The 14,656-nt window shown below is 48.8% G+C and overlaps 1 protein-coding gene across 1 annotated transcript in view; it reads left to right on the forward strand.

Annotated features, from left to right (window-relative positions):
• Positions 1 to 14,656, forward strand: part of POLR2A (RNA polymerase II subunit A) — a 35,494-nt gene that overhangs the window by 9,376 nt on the left and 11,462 nt on the right. Inside the window, exons 7-17 of the mRNA XM_060685238.2 lie at positions 683 to 903; positions 1,017 to 1,149; positions 2,361 to 2,485; positions 3,924 to 4,134; positions 5,455 to 5,664; positions 7,494 to 7,662; positions 8,913 to 9,007; positions 9,965 to 10,168; positions 10,983 to 11,205; positions 11,688 to 11,871; positions 12,937 to 13,108. Coding sequence (XP_060541221.2) covers positions 683 to 903; positions 1,017 to 1,149; positions 2,361 to 2,485; positions 3,924 to 4,134; positions 5,455 to 5,664; positions 7,494 to 7,662; positions 8,913 to 9,007; positions 9,965 to 10,168; positions 10,983 to 11,205; positions 11,688 to 11,871; positions 12,937 to 13,108 — 1,947 coding nt within the window. The remainder of the gene's footprint in view (positions 1 to 682; positions 904 to 1,016; positions 1,150 to 2,360; positions 2,486 to 3,923; positions 4,135 to 5,454; positions 5,665 to 7,493; positions 7,663 to 8,912; positions 9,008 to 9,964; positions 10,169 to 10,982; positions 11,206 to 11,687; positions 11,872 to 12,936; positions 13,109 to 14,656) is intronic.

The following is a 14,656-nucleotide window of genomic DNA, read 5'->3' on the forward strand; positions in this document are numbered from 1 at the left end:
CCTTACCTGGACAACAGTTTAGACCAGGGGTCTCCAACCTTGGTAACTTTAAGGCTTGTGGACTTCAACTCCCAGAATGCCTCAGCCAGCAAAGCAAAGCTGGCTGAGGCATTCTGGGAGTTGAAGTCCACAAGCCTTAAAGTTGCCAAGGTTGGAGACCCCTGGTCCAGATAGCAAGCATTGTGATCTTAAGCTGCTAATTGAGTTGACCCTCTGAATGAATTTCAACATTGCGAAGGTGTTTCCCTTAAATCATTATTAAGGAAAAATTATAAGGCTGCCCAACTCACTCCTGGTGATGGAGGGGAGTAACTGTAAAACCCAATCAGAACTCCTAAACCCACAATCCCACCATATCACCCTGGGGGTCTCCAGGCTCCGTGGTCGAAACCATGTCTCTGGGGCCCTTTTTTGGAAGAGAGTCAAAAAAGTGGGACCGAGCTGATTTCCACGGGGGGGGGACGATGGGCAGTCGAGTTCCTCAATTGCAGGATGAGACCCCCTCCCCCCCAATCTAGGACGGGGCCGTGAAGGTAAAGAGAGAGAGGAGGGGTGGTGGTGTCTAAAATCCCACACGCTGCCATGTTGATCCCCCTTCCCCAAAGCCCCGGGGATCCTTTTTTTTTTTTCTCTGCGTGCCAGAGGCCTGATTGCCCCCCCTCCCCTTTTCCGACTTCTGCAGGCGATGCAAAAATCCGGCCGTCCTCTGAAGTCCTTGAAACAGCGCCTGAAAGGGAAGGAAGGCCGCGTGCGAGGGAACCTGATGGGCAAACGGGTGGATTTCTCCGCCCGGACCGTCATCACGCCCGATCCCAACCTCTCCATCGACCAGGTGGGCGTGCCGCGCTCCATCGCCGCCAACATGACCTTCGCCGAGATCGTGGCGCCTTTCAACATCGACAGGTGAGGGACGAGGCCGGGCTGGCAAACTACCCACCCCTGGTGACCCAGGGGTGTCTCTTTGACCCTCTTGGCTGCCCCTCCCCCTAATCCCATCCCCCCCTCCCCTCCCCCAGACTGCAGGAGCTGGTGAGCCGAGGGAACAGTCAGTATCCCGGAGCCAAATACATCATCCGGCACAACGGAGACAGGATTGATCTCCGCTTCCACCCGAAATCCAGCGACCTTCACCTGCAGATTGGGTACAAGGTCAGTCTGGCTGGAAAAGGGGAGTGTGTGTCCGGGGGGCGGGGGGGGGAGGGGGAGAACTGGTCCCAGTGGGGCAGAAAAGTGGCCTTAATTTGGGGGTGATCTGAGATGGCAGCCAAAGAAACGGCAAGACCGATCTTAAAAAGGGGCAGGGTGGATTATCTTCCATGCCAACTCGGGTTGGGCAGCGTGTAAAAATTGCAGGAAATGCTACACAGACAGCGCGTGACTTACAACAGTTCCCTTTAGTGACGATTCAAAGTTACAGCTTTGACCCTTGTTCACAGTTATGACCGTTGCAGCAGCCCCTGCGATTGAAATTCAGACACTTGGCAATTGGCTCACACTTAATGACCGTTGTCGTGTCCCGAAGTCACGTGATCACGCTTTTGCGACCTCCTGACAAGCAAAAGCCCATTTGGGGGGGGGGGGGAAGCGAGATTCACTTAACAACCGGATTTACTGCAGGCTTATCAACTGCAGTTGACTCACTTTAGCCACTGTGGCGAGAAAGGTCGTAAAACGGGGCAAATCTCCCTTAACAAATGTCTCACTTAAACAACAGAAGCCTTGGGATCAATTGCGGTCATAAGTCGAGGACGACCTGTAGATAGTCCTCGACTGACGACCGCCATTGGGAACGGAATGTCTGTCGCTAAGCAAGGCTCAAATGTGCCATTTTATGCCCTTTTCTAAAGCCCAGGTGGTTAAACAAATCACGGCAGTGACTCAGCACGGTCGTTAAGCAAATCCAGCTTTGCCGCCACTTGACTCCGCTGGTTGGAAGCTTGGCCGGGAAGGTCACAAAGCGGGGGGTTGGGAGGGGTTTGTCATGTGATGGGATGTTGCAATCGTCATAACGACATTATTGCCAAGCACCCAAATTTTGATCACGTGACTGTCGGGATGCTACGACGGTCATCAGTGTGGGCGGCCGGTCGTAAGTCACTCCTTTCAGTGCTGAATTGTCCCTTTGAAAAGTTGCTAAAGTCAAGGACTAGCTGTACACACCCTTTTTAAAGAAGGACAAAAAAAAATTCATTCTGCAAAACTTGGCAAATTTTTGGTTTATCTTGTCCTTTTGCTTCCCAAGCACAGAATTGGGGTTGATTTTTGGGAGGGGGGGGAGGAGGAGTCTCCTTTGCCCTGGGCTCACCTGGGTTTTTCCTCTCTCTGGTTAAACCGCTGATGACTTCCTTCCCTGCTCCCAGGTGGAGCGGCACATGTGCGACGGAGACATAGTCATTTTCAACCGGCAACCCACGCTGCACAAAATGTCCATGATGGGCCACCGAGTCCGTATCTTGCCCTGGTCCACTTTCCGGCTCAATCTCAGGTTGGCTTTGTTGTTCCTTTGGCTCGGAGGCTTTGGACCCTTCCTCTTCCCTTCTGAGCCGTTTTCAGGGCGGGGGAAATAAGTTGTTTGCATTTATTTAGCTCTTTGTTATCCCACCTTGATTGTTCTTACAATGACTCAAGCTGGCAAATATATTTAACACACCTTCCTCCTCCTATTTTTCCCACAACAACCCTGTTAGGTGTGTTGGGCCTTTGGCACAAATATACATATATATATATACACACACACACACATATATATATATATTGTTTATTTTTTTAATTTTTTATTATTAAAATAACATTACAAACAACATATACAATACTTCACCCTGTGCTATACATAAGAAAGGAAGATTTGGTTCTTCGGATATATCCTCATGATCGCCAAAATCCACGTTCTCGGGGTACAGGTACCGAAGCATCCAATTTTCCCAGCGCATAGTCCACGAATGGTTTCCAAATTTTCCAGAAAATATCTTCTTTATAGTCAACCATTTCTGATTTTAATATCGCATGTCATTTTATCGTTTAAAGCTAATTTCCACATTTCACAATACCATTCTTCTATTCTAAAATTCACATCTAATTTCCAATATCTGGCTATTATAATTCTGCCCATTATAATCATAATTCTAATCAATTCTTTCTTGGGGACTTATGAACATATGTGGTACAAATGTGATAAAGTTAAAAAGTTTTGGCAACAATTGGAGAAAATGATATTTGAAATGATGGGGAAAGTAATAATATTGAGACCAGAAACTAGGTTACTGTTGATAATTAAGGAAATAGAACCGGCACAAATATATATATATATGTGCCAAAGGCTGGACTAGAACTCACGGTCTCCTGATGATTGGCCCAAAGCCACCCAATTGATCTTCGTGTCTAAGGCGGGACTAGAACTCACCGTCTCCTGGTGATTGGCCCAAAGTCACCCAGCTGGCTTTCATGCCTAAGGCGGGACTAGAACTCACTGTCTCCCGGTGATTGGCCCAAAGCTGTTGTTTGTTTGATTGATTGCCTCAGTTGCTAGTATAGTTTCCTGCAGAAAATTCCCACCAAGGGGCAAGTCTCTCTATAGAAACAGGGAGAAAACCCTACCTCCATTTAGCAGTGATGATGTTACCTAGTCGGGCCCTGAAACGTCTGCAAGAAAACATCCCAGCTCAGAGAGCACCAAAGACCCCAGAGTTCAACCTCAACACAACACCACCCCTTGAGCTGTGTGGCTTGTCGCAATGGCCTTGACGCGGATGGAGTTGCGTCTTCTGCCTTTGAGTTGTGAAGGGACCACAGTATCATCCCAGCTCCTACATACGAAGCCGGGTTCAAGCCCAGTTTAGCTCTCCTTCCGGGGCCTCAGCTTGCAAAGGGGCCAAAACCCCCACCCCCGTGCCCTGACCGGGGTTTTCTCTCTTTTGCCCCATCAGTGTGACCACCCCATACAACGCCGACTTCGACGGCGACGAAATGAACCTCCACCTTCCCCAGTCGTTGGAGACCCGGGCGGAGATCCAAGAACTGGCCATGGTGCCCCGTATGATCGTCACGCCCCAGTCCAACAGGCCCGTCATGGGCATCGTGCAAGACACACTGACGGCCGTCCGCAAGTTCACCAAGAGGGATGTCTTCCTGGAGAGGGTGAGTCCATTTCTTGAGCAAAAAGGGCTCAGGAACCAGAGGTCGGCTTTCTTATTCTTGATGGCAGCTAGTCCTCGACTCAACGACCGCAATTGAGCCCCAAATCTCCGTGGCTCAGGGAGACGGTTGTTAATTTTGCCCCCATTTTTACGCCACAGTTGTTAAAGCGAATCAGTTCAGTTAAATGGAGTCACACAGTCGTTAAAAGTGATTCCAGCTTGCCCATTGGCTGGTCAAAAGGTCGCAAAGGGGGATCACGTGACACAACCCCCCCACGGGACACAGCGGCCGTCATAAACGGGAGTCTGTTGGCAAGCATCTGAATTTTGATCGCATGGTCACAAGTGTGAAAAACAGTCATAACTCACTTTTTTCAGTGCCGTCGTAACTTTGAACGGTCACTAAATGAACTGTTGTAAGTCGAGGGCCACCTGTAGTTGCCTGTAGAGATTCTCAGTCATCCAGGTCATGGTTGTCCAAAGGTGCTTCCCCCCCCCCTCCGAGACGCAACTGCACTTTCTGGTTTTTCTTTTGAAGATGTTTTGCTTCTCTTCCGAGAAGCTTCTTCAGCTCTGACCGGAGGGTGGGGAATGGAAGGATTTATACTCCTTGCAGACAGCTGGTCATTGGCATCCTTTTTAGAGACACCGGGAGGTTTCTCTGTGTCGTCAGGGTCACCTGAGTGGCGCAAATGGGGTGTGGAGCCTTCTTGGAACTGTTGAAAAGACTGTATGGTAGCCTGGAAGATAGAGGATGGGGAAACAAAACAGCCACTCCACAAACGCATGGCACAACATAGCAGAACAAAGCCATCGGGATTAGATTCAGCAGGTCCACCTGCGTTTAAACGACAAGGGCCACTCTTTGGAAGACAGCAAAGTCCACATTTTGGACAGAGAGGTTTGAAAGGGGTCAAAGAGGTCATCGATGTCCAAATTGAGCAGCCCTCTCTCAACAGAGTGGGGAAGGCTATGTCACCTTCTACCTCCAGTCTTAGCAGTTCCAAGAAGACTCGGAGATCCTGAGGACGCAGAGAAACTCCAGGTGGCCTCAAGGACTCCCTAAAAGGGATGCAAATGTCCAGCTTGTCTGCAAGGAGTATAAATCCATTCCCTGACTTTGCCCTCCAGTCAGAGCTGAAGAAACTCCTTGGATGAGAAGCAAAACGTCTTCAAAGAAAAAAAAAACCTCCAGAAAGTCCGGTTGCACCTTTGGAACTGCCTGTAGTTTGCCACTCTCTGGCCGTACAGGAGGATGTGGATTGTGACCTCTGTCTCCTCTTTCCTTCCTTCCTGCCCCTTCCCCCCACCTCACCCCCAGGGGGAAGTGATGAACCTGCTGATGTTTCTCTCCACCTGGGATGGCAAAGTGCCCCAGCCGGCCATCCTGAAGCCTCGGCCGCTCTGGACCGGGAAGCAAATCTTCTCCCTCATCATCCCGGGACACATCAACTGTGTCCGGACACACAGCACCCATCCGGACGATGAAGACAGCGGCCCCTACAAGCACATCTCACCAGGAGACACCAAGGTAGGTACCCCAGTTGCTTCCTGCTGGGAAGGGGGTGCACGTCTCTATGGAGATTTGCTTCCCCCGGGGTGAAACAAATCTCGAGAAAGACTTGAACCCTGGGCCCCCCCATCTAGCAAAATGTAATTCAACGTAGAGAAAAGTCAAGTCTTGCACTTAGGCAAGAAAAACCAAAACCACACATATAAACTGGGGGAAACCAGTGACTGGGAGAGGGATCTTGGAGTCTTAGTGGTGTTGTGGCCCATCAGTGGCCTGTGCAGATTGTAGTTGACTCTGACAGCAAGGAGGCTGGTGTGGTGCTGCGCCAGCAGCCTGTGCAGCTGGCCCTCGAGTCGGACAGTGAGGAGGCTGGAGAAGATGTGGTGCCAGAGGCGGGGATTCAGCCAGGGCCTTCAGAACCTCCAGAAGCTCCCTTAAGTGAAGAGGATGAAGAGGAGGAGCCTCTTCTCGATGCACGAGCGCATAGAGCTGCCAAAAGGCAGGAGTGGCTCCTCAGGAGGAGGTCTCCTCGAGAGTAAGGCTTGGGGCTAATTGGCCACACCCTTAGCCTATTTAAGGAGGAACGCCAACTGAAGCAATTTGTAGGGAACAACTTTAGTTCATTCTCCTTCGCGTCTGGATTCTCTGCAAATTGCTTCTGGGCTTTCTGCCAACCATAGTAAGATTGTGATTACTTTGTCTTGGGTTTCTTGTAGGCTGTTAAGAAAGTTTATTAACAGCCTTTGGTTGATAAAGACTGAGTTGTTTGAGTAAAATAAGCTTCGTATAGAGTGTGTGTGTGTGTGTGCTGCGTTCTTTGGGGTCCGTAGCTGGGGCAGAACAAGTGGACAACCAGCTAAATAGGAGCCAGCTGTGTGCAGCGGCAGCCAAAAAAGCCAACGCAATCCTAAACTGCATTAACAGGGATTCAATCAAAATCAAGGGAGGTGCTAATACCACTCTACAAAGCCTTAGTAAGGCCACTCCTAGAATCCTGCATCCAGTTTTGGTCACCACACTATAAAAAAAAGAGGTTGAGACTCTAGAAAGAGTGCAGAGAAGAACAACGAAGAGGATTAAGGGACCGGAGGCTAAAACATAGGATGAACGGTTGCAGGAACTGGGCATGGCTAGTCCAGTGAAGAGAAGGACCAGGGGAGACAGGATAGCAGCCTTCCAATATTTGAGGGGCTGCCCCAGAGAGGAGGAAGGGGGGTCAAGCTATTTTTGAAAGCACCCGAAGGCCAGACAAGGAATAATGGATGGAAACTGAACTAGAATAGAATAGAATATAATTCTTTATTGGACAAGCGTGATTGGACACACAGTGCAATTTGTCTTTGGTGCCTAGGCTCTCAGTGTACATAAAAGAAAAGATTCATTCGTCAAGAATCGTCAGGTACAACACTTAATGATAGTCATAGGGTACAAATAAGCAAATCATATTAGGAAACAGTCAATACCAGCAACAAGGTAAGTGGGAGGAGATGGGTGATAGGAGAGATTCAACCTGGAAATGAGAAATTTTCTGACAGTGGGAGAAATCAACCAATGGAACAGAATTTGCCTTCAGAAGTTGTGGGAGCTTCATCACTGGAAGCTTTCAAGAAGAGATTGGGGGTTGGACTAGATGACCTCCAAGGTCCCTTCCAACTAATTCTGTCATATCTACAGAACACCCAGAAGTGTTACAGAAGTGTTTGGCCCCACCAGTGATGAGGGAGGACCCCCGGGGACCTACCCTTCCTCCCAGGCTTAGTTTGGGTGGTGGAGTTTGGGATCCTGAGATCCTTCAGCCTTTGGATGGAGGGCGAGACCGACACCACCTTCCTCCTCCCGATCTCCAGGTCATTGTGGAGAACGGAGAGCTGATCATGGGCATCCTGTGCAAGAAGTCCCTGGGCACCTCGGCCGGCTCCCTGGTCCACATCTCCTACCTGGAGATGGGCCACGACGTCACCCGCCTCTTCTACAGCAACATCCAGACGGTCATCAACAACTGGCTGCTGATCGAAGGTGAGGCTGGCGGGGGCGGCCGGGACTTTGCCCTCCCCCTCAGCATCAGGGGTGGATGGCCTTTGGGTTCGGTTCCTCAGAAAAGAGGGCTGCTTTTGGGGGAGTCAGCAAAGCCATGGGGTGCCATCGGGTGTTTTCCCATCACATGGGATATTTTGCTGAGAATCAAAAAAAAAAAATTATCCATCCATCTATCGTCTAATTCAATATCTATCTGTCTGTCTACCTACCTGTCTATCTGTCTTTATCCATGTGCTGTCTGTCTATTTGTCTATATTTCAATCACTTTATCACCTTTCAATTTCTATGTATCCATCGTCTAATTCAATATCTACCTAACTGCCTATCTGCCTGCCTACCTGTCTAATCTATCTATATTATCTCTACCATCTATCATCTACCTGTCTATATAATCTATCATCTATTTATTATTTATCAATCTATATATCTACCCATCCATCCAATCTCTATCACCTAATTCAATCTCTACCTATCTACCTACCTGTTGCCTGCCTACCTGCCTATTCTCTATTATCTATCTATCTATCTATCTATCTATCTATCTATCTATCTATCTATCTATCTATCTATCTATCTATCTTTCTATCTATCTTTCTATTCCTATCTATCTTTCTATCTTCCTATTTATTCCTATCTGTCTGTCTGTCTGTCTGTCTATCTATCTATCTATCTATCTATCTATCTATCTATCTATCTATCTATCTATCTATCCTGTTTCCCCGAAAATAAGTCCTCCCCGAAAATATTTAAACGCAGAGTTGGAAATCAGGTAAGACGGCAAGAGGAGCCCCATCTTGTTCCACAGGCCCCAAAATAATAAGACCTTCCCGAAAATAAGGCCAAGCGCTTATTTCTGGGTTAAAAAATATATAAGACAGGGTCTTATTTTCGGGGAAACACGGTACCTATCGATGCATCAATATAAAAACTAAATTTAAAATAGAGGCAAGGATAGTTGCAATTTTAACAGTGAAATTTAATTAAAAGTCAGGGGGAAGGGCTTTCCGGGCACTAACCAGTTCCCCACAGCTGCATGCTCTTCTGTGAGGCCCCAAGCAAGATGGCAGAAATTACATATTTTTGAAAGGCCCAGGAGCGTGTGAGCAAGTAAAGCTCTTAGCCTTTTTTTTAGGGATACGTGGCTTTTGCAAACAGCATTTGGAGGAGGCGAATGCCTGGTGGGTTTTTTTTCTTTTTCTTTTCAAATCTCTCTTCTTCTTCTTTCCCAGGACACACCATTGGTATCGGGGACTCCATCGCTGATGCCAAGACCTACCAGGACATCCAGAACACTATCAAGAAAGCCAAGCAGGATGTGATAGAGGTAAGGGAGGAAGCTACAAAGACACCTGGACCTGGGATGCTGATAAGACACGGGTGGGATGCCAGGACCTGGGGCTGGGTCACCCACAAGGGAAACCCCACTTGTTCTTTGTGGGGTTCCTGGCGCTCCCCGAGCTTGGTGGTTTTCTTGCAGACATTTTGTGAACCAATTAGGTAGCATCATCCACACTAGAAGGGGAGGGAGGTTTGCAGAGTGGAGGGAGGAGAAGGAGGACTGTTGGGTTTCTGGTGGTCTCCGAGCTGGGTTAAGTTTTTTTTTTTTTTGCAGACATTTCGTGACCCAACTAGGAAACATCAGTGTTGGTTTTAAACCCCAGTCCCTTCTGATGATGCTACCTAGTTGGGTCATAAAACGTCTGCGAGAAAACAAACCCAGCTCAGAGACCGCACTAGGACCCCCCTCAGTTCAGCCCTGAGCTACAGATATTCTCTTCTCTTGGGTACTTGGAGCTTGAGACGAGAGGGAGCTGGCTGGCCCACGTTTCCACAAACTTTGAAAAAGTTTTGCAGGGTGGTTTAAAAGGGGGATAAATTATCTCAGCAAGTTAAAATCAGAATAGTGGGGGAAATCTTCAGTAGAGAGCAGCAGAATATGGAGGAGCTGGGACAGGAACACGGGGGAAATTTGAGGTTGGAAGGGGAGGAGGAAAAAAAATCTACCTTTGTAAGGGAGATGGGTGTTTTAAAAGGAAAGGGAGGGAGGGAGGGAGAACGGAAGGGATGGATGGAAGGAAGGAAGGAAGGAAGGAATAGAGATGGGAAAGTGAAGGAGGAAGACGAAGGGAAGGAGGAAGACGAAGGGAAGGAGGGAGAGAGGAAGGAAGGAGACAGGTGGAAAGAAGAAGAAAGCAAGGAGGGAGGGAGGCGTCAGTCTTGAAAAGCCAGGTCTGTGTCCTTGGGCCTGCCTTGAGCCCTTGCCGTCTCTTCCGTTCTCCAGGTCATCGAGAAAGCCCACAACAACGAGCTGGAGCCCACCCCTGGCAACACCCTGCGCCAGACCTTTGAGAACCAGGTCAACCGCATCCTGAACGACGCCCGAGACAAGACCGGCTCCTCTGCCCAGAAGTCCCTCTCGGAGTACAACAACTTCAAGTCCATGGTGGTCTCGGGGGCCAAAGGCTCCAAGATCAACATCTCTCAGGTGGGGACCCACCTCCCACCACTCTGGACAGCTTAATAGTCGGTAGAGCATCGGAGTTTTAATCTGAGGGTCCAGGGTTCACGTCCCTGTGCAGGCAGTTGATTTTGAGAGCCAGTTTGGGGTTAAGGCACCAGATTAGAAAGTGGGAGGCAGCGAGTTCTAGTTCCACTTTAGGCATGACAAGCTAGCTGGGTGACTTTGGGCCGGTCACTAGGAGACTGGGAGTTCAAGGCCTGCCTTGGGCATGAAAGCTGGCTGGGTGACTTTGGGCCAATCACCAGAAGACTGGGAGTTCTAGTTCCACTTTAGCCATGAAAGCCAGCTGGGAGTTCTAGTCTTGCCTTAGATATGAAAGCTGGCTGGGGGACTTTGGGCCAGTCCCTGTCTCAGTCCAACCCATAAATAAGGCTTAACATATCCAGTGTTCCTTCTCCCTATTTTCCCCATAACAACAATCCCCCACTTCACAAGGTGGTTGTTGTGGGGAAAATAGGAAGAAGGAACACTGGATATGTTAAGCCTTATTTATAAATAATAATAATAATAATTGGAACATCATATATTTTAAGTTACTTGGTTGATACCCAGGATGCTGGCAGCAACCTGCATCAACCATTAGCACCAATCAATGGTATTTATGACACATCTTTAAATGTTCAGTTGACTGAGTTTCATGTTTAATGAATAAAAGAAGAAATAATAATAATAATAATAATAATAATAATAATAATAATATAAAGGCAGGATATAAAAACCAACTCAAGACTTGGGGGAGGCGTGGTTCTGACACAGCCGTTCTCTTCCTGCCCCCCAGGTCATCGCAGTGGTGGGGCAGCAGAACGTGGAGGGGAAGCGCATCCCCTTCGGCTTCAAGCATCGCACCCTGCCCCACTTCATCAAAGACGACTACGGGCCGGAGAGCAGGGGCTTTGTGGAGAATTCATACTTGGCCGGCCTGACCCCCACCGAGTTCTTCTTCCACGCCATGGGAGGCCGAGAAGGGCTGATCGACACGGCCGTCAAAACGGCCGAAACGGGTGAGTTTAGATGAGGGTTGAGTTGCTTCAGGGAGAAAAGCTCGGCGACGTTCTCCGGCCATATGGGGCAGGTCACAAAATGTGGCAAGGGAGGCAATCCCTCTACACCAAGTCACAAATTCGGAACCTCCCTGGACTCTTCAATATTTGAGGGGCTGCCACAAAGAAGAGGGGGCCAATTCATTTTCCAAAGTACCCAAAGGCAGGACAAGAAGCAGCAGATGGAAAAACTCATCAAGCAGAGAAGCAGCCTGGAATTAAGGAGAAACTTCCTAACAGTGAGGATAATTAACTGGTGGAACAGCTTGCCACCAGAAGTTGTGGGGGCTCCATCACTGGAGACTTTTAAGAAAAGACTGGACAGCCATTTGACTGAAACGATATAGGTTTTCCTGCTTGAGCAGGGGGTTGGACTAGAAGAGCTCCAAGGTCCCTTCCAACTCTCTTACTCTGTTACTCTGATCTTCTCCACTTCTTACCAGGTTACATCCAGCGTCGGCTGATCAAATCCATGGAGTCGGTCATGGTGAAGTACGACGCCACCGTCCGCAACTCCATCAACCAGGTGGTGCAGCTGCGTTACGGCGAGGATGGGCTGGCCGGAGAGAGCGTGGAGTTCCAGAATCTGGCCACCCTCAAGCCTTCCAACAAAGCTTTTGAGAAGAAGTGAGTCCTTTGAGCTGAGGGGTGGCCCCCGGGGGGGGGGTCACTCTGTATTTGCTGGGGTCTCCTGTGTTTCTTTGCAAGGGGTGTTTATTTTCATTTTGGAGAAAGCTTCTCAAGATTCATTTCTATAAATAACTAGCGTTGCCTGGGTATTTATTTATCCCAATCCCCCTTACCAGAGGGAGCCCCCTTGTGGAGTACTGTGAAGCCGTTACCATGGCAACTCCACTGTGTTGTACAGTAGAAGCCATTTTAAGGCACAACAGGCTGTATCTTAACAGAACTTGAATCCAAAATGCACACTATCGCTGTCAAAAGTACTGTGATTTGACACTATAGATATAGTTCATTTGTTTTCATTTCAGCAGCCCAGGCATTCCAGAGTTATGCTGGAACATACACAGACACACGCACACACTCCGAGGGGTGTTAGGGTTGTCTTACCCCCAAAGTATTTCTTTCCAGAGAGTAAGTCATCTGTGTACCGAGCTTGATTGAAATTGCTCGAGGCATTCCAGAGTTATGCTGGAACATAACACACACAAATACACACAGCCATTTTTATATAGATAGATTCAAGGTGGCGAACAGATCCAACTATCCTTTCTCCTCCTATTTTTTCCCCTAGCAACAACCCTGTGAGGAGGGGTGAGGCTGAGAGAGGGGGATTGGCATAAAGCCCCCCCCCCCCCCAAAAAACAGTTTTCACGCCTACGGCGGGACTAGAACTCACCATCTCCTGGTGGTTGGCCCAAAGACTTGCAAGCCAGCTTTCGTGCCTAAGGGCAGGACTAGAATTCACCATCTCCAGATCATTGGCCTAAAGTCACCCGGTTGGCTTTGGTGCCTCGAGTAGGACTAGAACTCACCGTCTCCTGGTGATTGACCGCCCAAAGTCCCTTCACATAAGCCTGATGATGGCAGATGAGATTCTGTCGAAACGTCGCTTCTACCCTTTTAGGGATATGTTCACAATTACACGGGAAGAAACCCGAAGTATTAACTATACACACACATATATATATATATATATCTCCATCCTCCGTTTGACTTCCCTCTTTCCAGGTTCAAGTTTGATTACACCAACGAGCGGGCTCTGCGCCGCACCCTGCAGGAGGAGATGGTGAAGGACATCCTCAGCAACGCCCACATCCAGAACGAGCTGGAGAGGGAGTTTGAGAAGATGAGGGAGGACCGGGACGTGTTGAGGGTCATCTTCCCCACAGGAGACAGCAAGGTGAGGCTGTGGCCGCTCACCTGCCCCATCTCCGCTCCTGTGGCGCGTACATCCCCAGGGCTCCCTCTTTTTACCACATTCCCCTTGATTGGCAGAAGAGAGTGCGTGGATGGCCAGGCTCCTTGCTGGCCTCCCCCCATTCACACGACTGAGGAACAAGTCCGTTTCTCTGTGCCATTTGGGGTTTATATGGAATGCGTCACAGAAAGAGGCACCTGTGGACGTTACCTTGGTCCACGGGATGCTAGGGGACAGGTGTTATCAGAATAACAGTTGGAAGGGACCTTGGAGGCCTTCTAGTCCAACCCTCTGCTCAAGCAGGAGATACCTCTGCCATTTCAGGTAAACGGTAGTCCAGTCTCTTCTTAAAAAGCCTCCAGTGATTGAGCACCCATAACTTCTGGTGGCAGGCAGTTCCACTGGTTAATTGTCCTTGCTGTTGGGAAGTTTCTTCTTTGATTCCAGGTTGCTTCTCTCCTTGATTAGTTTCCATCCGTTGCTTCTTGTCCTGCCTTCGGGTGCTGTGGACAACAGGCTGACCCCTTTGAAAATAGGCAGACCCCTTCTTCTTTGGGGCAGCCCCTCAAATATTGGAATTTTGGTTATCCTGTCACCCTGAGTTGCTCTAGCCATACCGAAATTCCTGCAGCTGTTTTTTTTCCCCCTTTCTTTCCTTTTTTTTTGTCTCCAAGCCTTTTATCAACTTAGTCGCTCTTCTCGCCACGTTTGGTTGGAAGACTGCTATCATGTTTGTTTGTTTGTTTGTTTATTTATTTATTGGTTCGATTTATATGCCGCCCTTCTCCGGAGACTCAGGGTGGCTTACAATGCGTTAAGCAATAGGCTTCATACTTTTTGTATATACCTGCTTAGTAAGGCTTTCGGCCCCCCCAAAGCCGTGTTCTTTTTTATACAAAGTCAGCTTATTGCCTCCACAATCCGGGTCCTCATTTTACCTACCTCGGAAGGATGGAAGGCTGAGTCAACCTTGAGCCTGGTGAGATTCGAACTCGCAGTAATTGCAGGCAGCTGGCAGCTAAGTGCTACTTAATAGCACTTTAATCCGCTGTGCCACCAAGGCTTCTAGTCCTCCTTTTCGTTAAACTAGGCACCCCCAATTCCTGCAACCGTTCTTTGTATGTTTTAGCCTCCAGCCCCTTAATCATCCTACTGTGTTTCCCCAAAAATAAGACCCTGTCTTATATGCATTTCTTTTTTTTTTCTTTTTTGGCCATCAAAAAAAAAAGGCACCAGGTCTTATTTTCGGTGTGTGTGCATCACCCCTAGGCGTCCTTTTCATTGTCGGAGGCCTTCAGGAATTTCTTCTAAGGCCGGCAAGGCTTAACCTGAAGGCCTCTGCAGCCGATCACAGTTCTGAATCGATCCGGAGCTCTGTTATCGGCTGCAGGGGCCTTCAGGAAAGCCATGCTGGATGCAGAAGAAATGGGCCGGCAAGGCAGATGTTGGGGGTGTGTAACATCTGGATGCAACTGTCGGAAGGTTAGTAGGGCAGCTCCACCCTCTCCCCCCATCCCCACCCTAGCTCAA

Source organism: Pantherophis guttatus, chromosome 4 (genome assembly GCF_059756535.1).
Source record: "Pantherophis guttatus breed Tessera chromosome 4, ASM5975653v1, whole genome shotgun sequence".
Classification (NCBI taxonomy): domain Eukaryota; kingdom Metazoa; phylum Chordata; class Lepidosauria; order Squamata; family Colubridae; genus Pantherophis; species Pantherophis guttatus.